The following is a 13,869-nucleotide window of genomic DNA, read 5'->3' on the forward strand; positions in this document are numbered from 1 at the left end:
GAGTTGCTGTTCTCGTTGTTGTCGATGCTTTGATCCTTGTGTCTCTTTTGGCCAGGAGGGATGCACCGACATGCAGCAGAATCCTGAGGAGATCTGAGTCTTGTAAGGCCTTCCTGGAAATTTGGGTCTTGTTCATGACTAGTTTGCTGGCATTCCTGGTGGAAGCAACATCTTTGCAGACATTGATAGAAACATGAGACTGCAAACAATGAATGGTCCCTGACAACAAGTCTAAGATGATGATGTATGTGTGGTCTCGGAGGATGAAGGAGAAGGTTTTGGTGGACACCTGTTCTCTAGTTCAGCACATGATTCCTGGTTCTATTGACAAGCGCATGATTGTTTGAATGCATGAGAGAGAGAGAGAGAGAGGATATGTTTATTCATCAATAAGTGTATTTCTGTAATATTGTCATTGTATGGTTGTTAAAGAGATGCAATTCTACAAATATCCTGCAATCAATGCATCAAACAATCAAAGGAAATGGATGGATTGTGATAGCTTTGGTTATGCTTACTCCAAGACAAACAAAATGATAGAGCCATAAGAACTTGTTCTAACTTCTTCCTTGGAACAGATTGGATGAGGGAAAAAAACACCATAATATTTTATGAAAACAATACAGCAATAGTTTTATGTTACTCTCCTAAGAATCAATCATAGGAGCTGCTTTAATAATCTGCCCAATTCTCTTAAGATTAATTCACAGTGATCCAAGTTCATTAAAAAAAAGAAAATTAGGCTGCATTTTATCCACTGTATGAGCATTTTCTTCAGGTAATGCATCTTCTGGTTCAAAAAAGTTGTCATTTGTTTCCTCCATATTATAACACATAAATCATGTATGCTTTAGTTTCTTCTTCCTCTTCTTCTTCTCTCTCTCTCTCTCTCTATATATATATATATGTATGTATGTATGTATGTATGTATGATCTAAATTAATTAAAGGTCAAATGATAATCCTCAAGAATACATAATATATCTAAAAATGTCATTGTGAGGGATAAAAGTATTCTTTTATCTATCTATAAAGTGAAGAAAAAAAAAAAAAAAAAAAGGTGGGAAATGTCTTCATCCGATCTGATTAATGTGTGATCTAATTAATGGAGGAATGGAACAGCTCTATGATCGTAACTTAAATCGCGTAGAATTTGGCCAATGATCATATGACAATTAGATTGGACATCGGTCAGCCTGATTTGCTTCATTATTAGCTTGACCAGGTTAGTGCATCAAATGTGACAAATATAATATGATATGATATGATATATGGTGATCGGCTTCCCTCTCTTTGATCTCCTCTCTTCTCTAATGAATGGAATCAAATATTTTAGGAGATAGATAATTCCATGAACATCCTTAATTCATAGCTTTTTTTATCAAACAGACTAAATTCATAGTGTTAAAAGTTTTCATCCCTCAATCATCACATAATTAAGATAAATAACAATTTTCACTAAACCCGGATAATTAGATGTAATATTTGCAAAGGTTTACTTTTCCTTCTCATCAATTATTCTTTATTATATTCTATATTTTGTATGCTTATTTAACTCAAATAAACCAATGTTTATTACTGTCATAAATAATTAAATTGATTTTTCTGATATATTTAATGATATAATGTACTCTGTATTTAAATTTCTAACAATTATTATACTATTTCTAAACTGTGCAGTATATATATATATATATATATATATAACCATCCTACTTGTAGCGTTTATAAGCACCCAAGGAAAAAATCTCTAGTCATGCACGAATCTTAATGACACCGATCAACTATTAAAGAAGACTATACACCAATCGAAATACTTTGCAGTCTCTCACGTGCCACTCCCATGCATTCACGTACCCAACGCGAGAGAGAGAGAGAGAGAGAGAGGAAGATCTATTAACAGCATGCAAAGATCGACTATGTTATGATTTCACACAAACACGGAGAAAGGGTGGAAGAACGAAGACAAAAGCTCTTCTCCAAGCAACCCCACTTCGACATATCTTGTTCACGTATACGTAGCATTCAGACACCCTTACTGCAGCTTATACGTGTCCCGGAAGCAGGAGCAGCAGTTGCCGTGGGCCGGCACAGCTCCAGCAGCCGCAGCTCGTTCCAGCGACTGCACCTGCGTCTGCAGGAACTTGACGTAGCGGACGGCCTCGTCCAGCATCGACGCCGTGTCCATTTTCGTCCCGCCGGGAACCATTCGCTGAAGCACCCGGATCCGCTCGCTTATGCGCTCCCTGCGGAGCCTGGCCGCCACGCTCTGCGGGTCCTTCGAGACCCTGACGTTCCGGCGCTTCCGCGGCGGCCGGGCGGACTCCGGATCGATGTCGATCGGCTGCATCGCGGCTATCTGGAACGCCATCTCCCTCATTAGTGATTGGTCGCCATTGCCGGATAGATTAGTGGGGGTTTGAGGAGCAGCAAAGGTGGGAGTCGGTAAGTACTCTTGCAGTGGATCCGTGGAGACCTGATCGGTTTCAGCAAGTTGCAGCATCAAGTTCATCATGTTCACTTGGTTCTCTCGACGAGAGTTTGACAAGTCGACGTCCATTTGCCCCGTGAGAGATAAAAGATTAAGAACAACGGGAAGAAGAGTGAATGGGCAGCTCGCTCTCTCAAATGAAATGATCGCGATTGTGTGAAGTGTGCCTATATATATATACACACACACACACACACAAGTAGATAATTCTATTCTAATATAGATGACCTTTAGAACAGATGATGATGACGAATTGAGCACTCTCTCTCTCTCTCTCTCTCTCTGTGATTCCTAAGGAGCCCAGAGTCTGTTCCTGTCAGATGCTGCATGCACATCTTCTCTTCTTGCCCCTCCTGCCAAGTAAAACAAATGTGTATAAGGTGGTCATAACCCTAATTACAAGCTCACAGTCCTAATCACTGCTCACCCATAGTATCGCCACTGCCATTGGAAACAGTGGACTTGATCATAACCCTAATTACAAATTGCATATGTATTAACATCACTTCTTATTCATCCATCAAGTATATGTGTGGTATTAATGTCTTTAAAAAAATAATATTTTTAAGGACACATATTCTAAAACTAAGATCTCCAATAACAAATACGCTTTACCATTAGAGTCGAACGAGATCGGACTCGCATGATCGATCAATTAATATAACTCAAGAACTAAGCAAGACTTCTTGGGCCGCATGCAATTCCGATTCGGCTTGATTGGAAATCCGAGTCAAGACATGTCAAACTGGGCCCAATCTAGAGTGGTTTGGGCTCAGCCCATTTACTAACTACAACAAGGCTGTGACTCGAACATCAATTTAATGCCAAACTTATGGATCCATCAATTAGATCTGAAATCCAATTGGGAGATGGAGCAGAACCCAATTAATTCGGGTCGGGTCGGGTCGAATCAGCCGAACCGAGGAGATGAAGTCATGTGCGAACAAGATAGCGGCTCAACCTAATTAAGAGCTTGATGAACCTATAAAACTCCGCAGTAATATTGAGCTTCTTCGAGTTCAAATGCCTTCCCGAGCCCTGTTGTCTGCATGCGAGCAGACAATAGCATGCGATAGAGCGAAGCTATGGAGCAGCAAAGTCTCGAAGGGTTACGGAAAGAAGATGCTCATTGCTGGCACCACGAAGGAGACCCGACTCCCATATGGCCTCCAATTATGCTCGCACCAACCAGCACAAAAGGAAATAGACCACTTTTTAGCAGCAAAACCTCTCTCTTATCCATGTCTTGTCCGATCCTTTCAGTGAAGCAGTGTGGCAGGAAATAATTGCAGCCTGCAAGAAAAGAGTCTCTTTAGACCGCAATTTTTGGATGCGACTGTGTTGATTTTGGTCGTAAGGAAAACAATGTTGAGTTTGATCTGCTAAACTAAACAGCTACTGCTAATCGATTGATTGATAGATCCTTGTTTCCTTCTACGATGAAGAATAGAGCTACCACGCTGCTCTCTCTATCTCTATCTCTCTCTCTCTCTCTTCTGCAGTCTGTCCTTCGAAGAAGCAAACGCAAAACGAAGAGATTTCCCAGGATGAAGTGGCAGGAAGAAAGAGAGAAAGATAAAACTGACATCTTTTGGCACATGATTGCTTGCTTTGGACCGGAGCAAGGTGGTGATTAAGGAGCAAGCTCGGGTGGCCCAGCTTGCTGCCTTTGTAATCTTCTCTCCACTTGTCAGTCCGGCCAAAAAGCAGCAATTCCCTGTCTCGACCAGCACAGAATGGCTCGCTGCAGTAGACGACACGCAGGCAGATGCTTTGTGGCCGCAAGACGCCTTTGCTGATGTTAACTACACTCCGTCGTTTTCATCTGTTGCTGGTGTTAAATCACACACTCAATGGTAGAGAGTTCCTCCTCGATCTGTACGTATACGATGCACTGTGAATCTGCATTAGGTTCGTGAGCTGAAGTGAGTGTAGAGTCGCCCAACATCTCCACGTGCAAAGCATGTCCTTGGATCTGGCAAAGGAGAAAAGCTCAAGAGTGTGGCATTATGCTTCCCACACGTGAATGCAGACTCCACCACCCATACAAAGCGCTGCTGCGCATGCTCGCCTTCCTCAAGCTGGGCGGCAAAGAATTCTCACTGCGATGCATCATTGCTGGCCATCATATCCTCACATCCATGTTTCCCAAAGAAGATAACTTTTCACAGTGGTGATGGTGAACACCCCCGTCGAGTCACATGATGATTACACCCTCTCCGATCCTACTAGCATTGCGGCATCTCATGCAAGCGCTGCTGGAACTAATTTTAGATTAGCAGGAATAGGAGGGATCATTGGCTTGCAATCACAGATTAATGGTTTCCAGGGAACAATGCCTATTGTTTTCTTATGCCTGAGCATGGATTACTTCATTTCCCTATGACAATATAATAATGATGCTACCGAATGAGGAGAAAGATGCTTCGTTTACAAGCAAATTAAAGGTGTAAGACTGAATTCCTAATGATCTTCACTGTTTATCATCATTAGAACACCCATGGTGATCAGTGAGTGTTGTGTGTGCTTGGAATCTTAGGGGAAGCTAGCTTCCTTTCCATGTCATGACTGAAACAGTTGCTCAAGGAGACTAGCAGCCAGGGTGTACAGATTGGAACATAATTATTCGGTCATCTTTCTTCCCTTCTATCATTCTGTGTGCATCACTCTTTATTGAAAAGTGACTGTCTGGAGAAGACTGGCATTTGGGTAAACTAATAGCATGCATCACAGTTGAGTCACATGTCTGCATGTTTAAAATAATCAAGCTTCACATAAGTAAATTGCAACTTCCAAAACAGGTATCTTTTGTCATGAGGGAGACAAGGGGGAACCATCTAAGATATATGTTGGCATAAGCTTCAAACTGTTGGCTCAATGTTTTGCTGCTCAAACTCCAAGCTACTTGCTATATGAAGGGTTCTTAAGAGAGTTGATCTTGATGCAGCTTGGTTGCTTCATTTAGCTTCAAAGACTGTGATTTGAGGAGCATGAACTCATGGTGATATTGGACTCTGGTCCCTTCTCATCAATAGTTCTGTGAATCCAAGGCATGGATAGTGAACACTCAAGAGGGCCTTGTCCAATGCATTGTCTTCATCTGGAGAGAAACATACAAAATATATGCCTTTGACTAGAACTTTCTTGGTGTAAAAAATAACACTAGTGTTTATGCATTTGACACTACATTTCTAGGTGTTAAAATGAGACATGGATATTGCAGAATCTTCTACAAGTGTGTTGGAATACATGGAATGCATACATTAGGCCATGGTGAATGGTTGTGCTGAGAAGACACAAGTAGTGGTGGTGGTGGTAGTATCTCTAAGTTTATTATTAGAGGGTAGATTATTCTTGTAGATATGTCCCATTGATGCATAAATGTTTGTAGTGGCTCCAAATAAAAGCAATCTTTGGTGGACCCAAGTTTGACTTGGTGTGGTGGTAAGTAGGTCATATTTGGTGGTGGCAACAAGTTGTTGAATGGTTGGTGTGTTAGAGAGATATAGGAAACACAAGCCCTTATATGAGCTAATTTATCTTTAGATTCAACTCATATTTCCCTTCTATTAAGAACAAACACATATACATTTCCATTCATATTATAGAAGCCAAATACCTTGATCCAAGAAATAATAGTTGATTTTAGTGTCCTTCTTATATAATTGAGATTGCATCTGTCCAAACCTTTGACATGTTTCATCCTCTCTTCCAAATCCTTTCAAGCCAAATGGAATTTTACAGTTTCATTTAAGAATAATTGATAAGAGTCAAAGGCAATAGGACAATTCTTGATGATTTTATATTAATTCAGTTGCTGAGAATCATGGACATAATCTTTGGATCAATTAATGCACTCATGATCAGTGTATGATAATTCTAATGAATCATGTATTTTACTATTTTAGAAAAGAATAATTGCTATTCTTTTCATTCTATGCATGTGAGGGCAATTAGCTTCTCTCACTCACTCATAACACACCTTTATTCTTTACTTGCTCCCTTTACCAATTGGTGGCATCAATATATCCCCACCATGACCCTATTTTCCCCATACAGATCAAAAGTTGCAAGGAAAAAAAGAAGAAGAACAAGAAGAAGAAGTCAGTGTTTCTCTTTTGGATATAAGCAGTGATTCATGCTATATTTAATGAAGGTAAGACTTTTCTTCTAAATTATGTTTAAGAGAAGGTTGCAATGGAAATGAATGTTGGCTATGAATCCTTTGCAAATAGAAATATGAAACTGCAATGGGAACCACAGCATTCAACCAGACATGAAGTTTGTCACTGTGGACCTCATGCACTTAATTCAGAAAGAAAGATTGCAACAAATTTATCCTCTAATGATTCAACATACACATGATATGTAGTTAATGCAAACACTATCGGAAGATCACTCTATATCTGATTAGATTTCTAACTTCAACTTTGAACATTAGTTGGATTCACCATTTGATGTGGTATATATTTTATTCCCATGCATATATTTCTTCTGGTTCAGATTCTTCTCCTATCTTTTGATTTTTAATGTTAATGGTCATTGTTTGTCTTTTAATTAGGAAGTTGAAATTTTTAATTGATCTATCAATCTTTTTTTGGCAGTCTTTTGTATATATATATATATATATATATATATATATATATATATATATATATCTTACTCTACAAAAGACTGCCAAAAAATGATTGATAGATCAATTAAACCGAAAACAGAAAACAGTTTTGGTTCCGGAAACAGAAAACACGAAACAAAAACAAAAAAACAGGAAACAAGTAAACCGCGTGGCAAAAGCCAGCGCCTTAACCTGCGCCGGCTCAGCGCCCAGCCGCACCGGACCATGCTACCGTGCGCCACTGAGCGAGTAACTCTAACCCCGCCCGCGCCACAGTCCTCGAGGCGCTGCTGCTTCGCGGTGAGCCAACGAAAGCCTGCAGAGGCAAACGAGAGCGACAGGGAAGAAGGGTGGCAGAGCCTGCCGCGACATCGCGCGTCCTCTCCATAAAAGCCACCTCGCTCGCTGTGAGCTCAAAAGAAGACGCAGTTTAGCTTTAGCGAGAGATGGCGAAAGCTAAAGCGGTCCCCTTTTAACCACCTCAAGCTTCCGCCTCCTCACCGCTTCTTTCCCCTTCCATCGATGGCGTCCGGAGTCCCTTCTTCCGCCGTCTTCCTCTCGATTGCGTTCAACCCTCCCGCCCCCACAAGCGAATGAGATCGTTCCCCGGGTCCAAACACTGTTTCGTATTTGTTTTCTTCTGGATTTACGTCGATGTTGTTAGTGATTCTGTTGTCGTGTGGAGTGGCATTGGGTTGCTGAGGTTTGCATACTTTTCTGCGTCATCTCTCTTTCAGAGCGGAGAGGAGGAGTAAGTGGTGGTGGAGGCGATGAATGCCAAAGCGCGGACGCGGTCGCAAGGCACGAAAGCTTCCCCGAAGAACGAGAAAGTGAGCTCCTTTGACGTAAATTCGAGACGAGTCGTCTGTTTTATTGGGTCTTGTTGCTCTTTGCCTTGGAAAGTTGGCTCCTTTATTGCGAAGCAGAGTACCGTGTGTTTCTCTCTGGGCCCGTGGATCTTCCTCTGAAACCAAAATTGGATCTTTTTTTAGCTGTTGATGCATACGGAATGATATGGATTGGCAAATTCGAGGTTGGCTTTTGAGAACTTCGATATTTTTTTCGTAAAAACTGTGGTTTCTTTCTCAAGTAGAGAGTCTGCTATGTTTCTTCTGGGAGTTTGAGGAAAAATGGTGGCTTTTGATGAGAATACGAATCGGTTTCACTGATTTCCTTGCTGAAAACAAAAACATCGTGCTTGAATTCGAGATGGTTTCTTTGTCTCTTTAATGGATGCTTGTTTCCTTGTGTGGATTTCATTCTAATCCAAGTGTGAATCTGTTCTCTGTTCTCGCAAATTTTTCTGGGCGAAGGGAAGCGGCAAGGAGAAGAAGACTGGGATGGAGCGTAATGGATCAATGGCTACAGAGGATGTATCCAAGAGATGCCAATCTAGAAGAGATAGGAAGTTTGCTCTGCAGCAAGATGTATCAGTTCTTCTCTGAATTGTTATCAAACAGCAAGATGTAGTCTCTCAGCTACTCGTTCTTGATTTGGTTTTATATGATTTAACTTGTCATCTCGTTTGCAGGTTGATAAGCTAAGGAAGAAGCTGAGAAACGAAGAGAATATCCACAGAGCTTTGGAGAGGGCTTTCACCAGACCTTTGGGTGCTCTTCCTCGCCTTCCACCATATCTGCCTTCACATGTAATCCTTTACTTCTTCCTTCCTTTTATCTTCTCTTTATATGCTCCAGTAATCTTTAATCTTCCATCTTATGGATCATAGAACAGGTTAATTGTAATTACAGTTGCATAAAGATTTGATCTTGACTTTGAATTCTTTCTTTCTCCCAAGACTCTGGAACTTCTGGCTGAAGTCGCCGTATTAGAAGAAGAGGTGGTTCGCCTTGAAGAACAGGTGGTGAATTTTTGGCAAGGCCTCTATCAAGAAGCTATATTTATCTCATCCTGCAAGAAAACAAAGGAATTAGGATCTGATGCTCGATTCCTTTCTCGATGCTCCAAAACATTGGAGCAACCAAAGTCGTATTCGGATTCAGCATATTCTGAAGACTCGGCCTTCATCAAACAGCCAACCTCTGTGCAGCGGTCTTCGAACATGGACCAAACCATCACTTCATCTACTCGTTTCACCGATGGCAAACTTGCACCAAAGAAGCCGCACTCATCTTTGGCGGTCACTGATAAGCAGCAAGGAAAAGAGAACCTTATTAGTGGTAATGTTGGTAGGAACTGCAAGAAATCTCCAGCAAAGAAAGTCCCAAAAGTGAGCGCTGCTGCAAAGAGAAATACACAGGCAGATTCGTGGGTAACAGCTTTGTTTAATTTATATAGTTTTTAGAAATTAATTTGTCCACTAATTATGACAGCATAAATGATCATTAGTACTCTTGTTATCTATTCAGCCAAAATGCACTTCTGTCTATGATGAAGGAGCTGAAATTAAGTTAAGTGGTTCTTTAAAAGAAGCAGCATTTGAGAAGGCCAATACTACAAGTGAATCAACACTTCATGAACCGAATGGCCCGAACAAACTATCTGAGGATATCTTGAAGTGCCTGATGGATGTTTTCGCACGGATGAGCTCCCCGGGGAACACAAAAGAGCACATGGAGACATCTCCATCAGTATCAGGATCTAGTGGGAGTTTGGAAGAGTCGGATTCCATAGACCCATATGGTATCTGTGCAGAATTTGGAAGAAGAGACATTGGCCCATACAAACTTTTCCAAGCAGTTGAAACAAGCTTGAATGTTCGAGACCTTCTCATGGGTTGTTCATTTCTTACATCGAGATTAAAGTGAGCTTTCTGTTCCTAACTTGATTCGTCATTCCTTTAGTTGAGTCTATTGACTAAGAGTATAATTTCTTCTTGTCCCTAAAGTTCAGACGTCTGCTCGGAGAACTTGCATCAGTGGATTTAGCAGGTCTTACACATCAGCAGAAGATTGCATTCTGGATTAACATTTACAATTCATGCATGATGAATGTAAGCTGATTCTCGAAACACGCTAATTGACCTCCAAAGCCATTTAGAGTATTACTAAAAGTCCTTTTTAATATTCTAGTTTTGAGCATTTAGGCATTATGGATCACAATCAATACATGTGTGCTGTTTCGTTTTGTGCACTATATATGGGAGAAACTGTGAAGTTGCATCCACCTGTTTGCATTACATGTTTTGGAAATTGATGATTTGAATCTATCTTCCACTTTTCTTGAGCAGTATATACTGTTATTTTATCAAATTAGGAAATATGCAATCGACTATTAGTTATATAATTCTGATAATTTTTCACAGACACTTGAAAAAGTCATCTTTATGTCACTTTTAACATCCCTTATATCTATCTATATTTTTCCAGGCATTTCTAGAGCAAGGGATTCCTGCTAATCCTGAGATGATTATTGCACTGATGCTAAAGGTACAATGTCGGCTTCATTTTGTCACTTTTTGTTTTCTGGGAGCAGAAAAGAGAAATAATATCAAGAATGTTCTTTTCTTTGACAAAGGATTCTAACATCTTTCTCTTTTTACCAGGCTATGATTAATGTGGGTGGTCACCTACTCAATGCAATGACAATTGAACATTTCATATTGAGGCTGCCTTATCGTTCAACACAAGTAGGTTATTACCTTATTCGATTGAATTATTCTGGTTGCTAACTGTTCCTTCTCGTGTACTTAAAGGTCTCCCCGAAGGGTTCTAAAAGTGATTATGTGACAATGCGAGGCATATTTGGATTGGAATGGCCTGAACCCTTGGTTACATTTGCACTTTCATGCGGAAGTTGGTCGTCCCCCGCTGTAAGTTTCTGAAATAAACCTCATATACGTTTTTTGCATATTTTCCGGATTAGGTTGCCGGCATTATGATCTGCAGTATGCAGTTCGTATATATTCATTAAACAAGGCATGCATGTCTATCAGACTGTTTTTTCTACCACAATAGACATGCATAGAGTTAAAGGTACAAAGATTTTTTATGGAGTCTTGTAGCCCCCTTTTTTTCGGGTATATTTGAACTATTAGGTTAATTCTGGTCCTACGGTCAGTCTAAAACTGATCGACAATGTTGACAATTCTGTTTTCTCGTAATCCAGGTGAGAGTGTATACAGCAGATCAAGTCGAGAATGAGTTGGAAAGAGCCAAGAGAGACTATTTGCAAGCAGCCATCGGTATTTCCACACCAAACAGATTGGCAATTCCTAAGCTGCTCGACTGGTACCTACGTGATTTTGCCAAAGATGTTGATTCTTTAATGGATTGGATCTGCTTGCAACTGCCAGATGAGTTGAGGACTGAAGCAATCAAATGCCTTGAGATGGCCAAAAGAAGTCCAATTCAGCAGCTGATTCAACTTCTTCCATATGAGTTCAGATTCAGATACCTTTTGGCTCCATAACCTACTTGTACATCTCACAGTATGATGCTTTCCATGGTATCCCAAGTGTTAATGGTTTGTGATATCGATTTGATAAGCACATTGAAATTTGTTGAATAAGATTTTGCATTTTTGTGATTGTAGCTCTGAGTTTGTTTTGCATGCTCATGTAATGTATGCATCTGCCATAGAGACAGTACAGAAATATCATCGATGAGTTTGAACCTTGTTTAGAAGAAATTAACAGATCAAATTTTCTGGTGAAAGAAATATTATCCAACTTTGATTCTTCTAATGGCCATAGGTTATGAACAAGTTACATCTTAAGCATTGATCTGTAGAAGGATGGGCGATGCAGAAAAACATAATCATTTGTCCCATGGCCTCCACAATGAGGCATTTGAAGCCATGATCATTAGCTGTGTCACAATCTTGTTTGCATTCATCATTCGAGAATCAGGAGACAAAGTGATAAGCAGTTCTAGCTCTTTTGCTGACCAATTGTCCAGCAATTGCAGAGATATTTATGCTGATGAACTATATCCACACACAATTCTGAACTCACAAGGATCAAAGCAGGAGATTAGCTTTGAAGGAGGCAGCATTAAATTCACTGAAACAGCTTATGAGACTTCCAACTTCTTTCACTATCCATCATCACTTCAACCTTTTTGCCAGACTAAGGTGTTCTGAGAGATCCTGTGAGGTATCTGACAGGGACCTGTGGGCATCCAGTGAATATGACACAGCAAGGTTCCCTGAGACTGTCCCTCTGTGACAAGAGATTGGCCTTCCATGGCATTGCATTCCTGAGACTGTCCCTCCGTGACAAGAGGTTGGCCTTCCAAGGCATGCATGGATCTACCGGTCCTTGTTGACCTACACCATGTGGCCTCACCAATGATTGCTGTTTCATTCAATTTGTGGACCAGATTCTAGTGGTCATTGTTGTACTGGGACTAATTCCAAGATGGATAACACTGGCAGACAGTATCCCAAATCTACTGATCATGAGTAACGGAGTAGAACTACACACTTCAATGACTGCTTATGCTCTACTGCACAGAATTTTGCTTTTGTTGAGATGAACAACATAGTGGAAAAAGACTTTCAATGAACAGTGTTACCATTGTTGAGAAGCACAGAACCATCCCAATATGTGTGTAAATATGACTCATACAGTACTAAACACTTGGAAACTTGTGTTGTTCCATGGTGAGAGAAAATGAAGAACTTCAGAAGAAATCTGGCAATGCAATTAAGGTGCACTGCCAACACTTGGCTTGGGCACCACACACAAAACAATTGGTTTCTGATGCAGTACTGTTTCAGGTGCTCTGCTGCACTAACCAATGCAGGAAAATGTAGTTGGATCCAACTAGCAGAGCTTGTTTGAGTGGGAACAAACTGCAGGTGTTCTCCTTGTGAGGTCTGGTTTCCAGAGATTGAAGGTTGGCCTCACATTATTCAGATTGGTCTCACTGTAGTTAGTGCCATTTAGAGAAGGCTGTGGTCCTTTTGCTGATACCATCTATTTGTTGGGTATGATAGACTGGTGAGCATATTAATCTGATGCTGGCAAAGGATGTATTGAGTGTAGACTGCACTGCAGCACAGCTGGTGGTATAATTCTTTGGCAGAGCCTGACCCAGTGGTGAAATATTTAGAGACTTAAAGACTTGTGTTGCAGGATCACAAACCACATGCTTCATCTGCATCAAGAGTTGCTCTCCAGAGTCATAGTAATTCTCCAAGAAAAGCAAAAAAAGAAGATTTTCTCCAGTAACTCTGACCAACATCTCTCAAGTTGAAAAAGGATATTATTCCATACACCATATTGTGGCCAATTGAATATATTCATCTCTTTTGTTGACTTCCTCACTAGGTTGTAAGAAGCTTTTGCATGGTCCCCCACTACAAAAGGGCTGCAACTTTATTGTGCAAACTTTTACCCTTTACAGATCCTTGTATCTAATTTAGCTGCAACTACTGAACATGAAACAACTTTTAAGAGGTCACAAGGTGCAAAGCCTTAGAAGTGCATTGCAATTTTGAAAAGCTAAACTTAAAATAATGGATTCATCCCAAAAAGTCACCTGTTTCAGCACTGACATAGCATGACTCCACCTGCTACTAGTTGTGCTTTGATGCAGGCTTTTTGTCAGGTTCTCAAAGCTTCAATGTCTGGTCACAATAGACTATGTGCATGGATGGGCTCATTGTTGACTTGTGTCTTCCTGAAGTTAAATTATATGACATGCAGGTTGTGACGTGCGCCTTTTGGATTTCTAATTGTGAGTTAGGTGAAAAGTCGAGGAACCCAACAACCAACACTCCTGAAATGGATTTCTAATCTTACTATTATGATTCACAGTCATTCCTTATCTATCAGAAAGGTCACAATTTTGACTGAA

The 13,869-nt window shown here is 40.5% G+C and overlaps 2 protein-coding genes across 4 annotated transcripts; one reads left to right on the forward strand and one right to left on the reverse strand.

Moving 5' to 3' along the window:
- Positions 1-1,883: 1,883 nt before the first annotated feature.
- Positions 1,884-2,636, reverse strand: LOC103995474 (transcription factor HEC2-like). The gene has a single exon (XM_009416069.3). The coding sequence runs from the start codon at positions 2,557-2,559 to the stop codon at positions 2,035-2,037; it is 525 nt and encodes a 174-aa protein (XP_009414344.2). The 5' UTR covers positions 2,560-2,636; the 3' UTR covers positions 1,884-2,034.
- A 4,676-nt stretch (positions 2,637-7,312) lies between these two features.
- LOC135645253 (uncharacterized) lies at positions 7,313-11,593 on the forward strand. 3 transcript variants are annotated; one of them, XM_065163443.1, is made up of 11 exons: positions 7,313-7,726; positions 7,843-7,935; positions 8,419-8,532; positions 8,637-8,753; positions 8,904-9,377; positions 9,475-9,869; positions 9,959-10,058; positions 10,435-10,494; positions 10,611-10,694; positions 10,761-10,877; positions 11,174-11,593. In XM_065163443.1, exons 2-11 carry the CDS (start codon positions 7,876-7,878, stop codon positions 11,474-11,476), a joined length of 1,824 nt encoding a protein of 607 aa, XP_065019515.1. In that variant the 5' UTR covers positions 7,313-7,726; positions 7,843-7,875; the 3' UTR covers positions 11,477-11,593. The 3 variants fall into 3 exon arrangements, with proteins under 3 accessions (XP_065019515.1, XP_065019514.1, XP_065019516.1); XM_065163442.1 differs by having other exon boundaries at positions 7,313-7,715; XM_065163444.1 differs by lacking the exons at positions 7,313-7,726; positions 7,843-7,935 and adding an exon at positions 7,953-8,138.
- The last annotated feature ends 2,276 nt before the right edge of the window (positions 11,594-13,869 follow it).

This window comes from Musa acuminata, chromosome BXJ3-8, assembly GCF_036884655.1.
Source record: "Musa acuminata AAA Group cultivar baxijiao chromosome BXJ3-8, Cavendish_Baxijiao_AAA, whole genome shotgun sequence".
Lineage (NCBI taxonomy): Eukaryota > Viridiplantae > Streptophyta > Magnoliopsida > Zingiberales > Musaceae > Musa > Musa acuminata.

Excerpts from the sequence above, each read along its gene's own strand:
- LOC135645253 (XM_065163443.1), top strand. The coding sequence starts at position 7,876 with ATGAATGCCAAAGCGCGGACGCGGTCGCAAGGCACGAAAGCTTCCCCG. Across the intron at positions 7,936-8,418 it reads CTTCCCCGAAGAACGAGAAA|GGAAGCGGCAAGGAGAAGAA; the intron begins GTGAGCTCCTTT and ends TTCTGGGCGAAG. Across the intron at positions 9,870-9,958 it reads TTTCTTACATCGAGATTAAA|ACGTCTGCTCGGAGAACTTG; the intron begins GTGAGCTTTCTG and ends CCTAAAGTTCAG.
- LOC103995474 (XM_009416069.3), bottom strand. The coding sequence starts at position 2,559 with ATGGACGTCGACTTGTCAAACTCTCGTCGAGAGAACCAAGTGAACATG.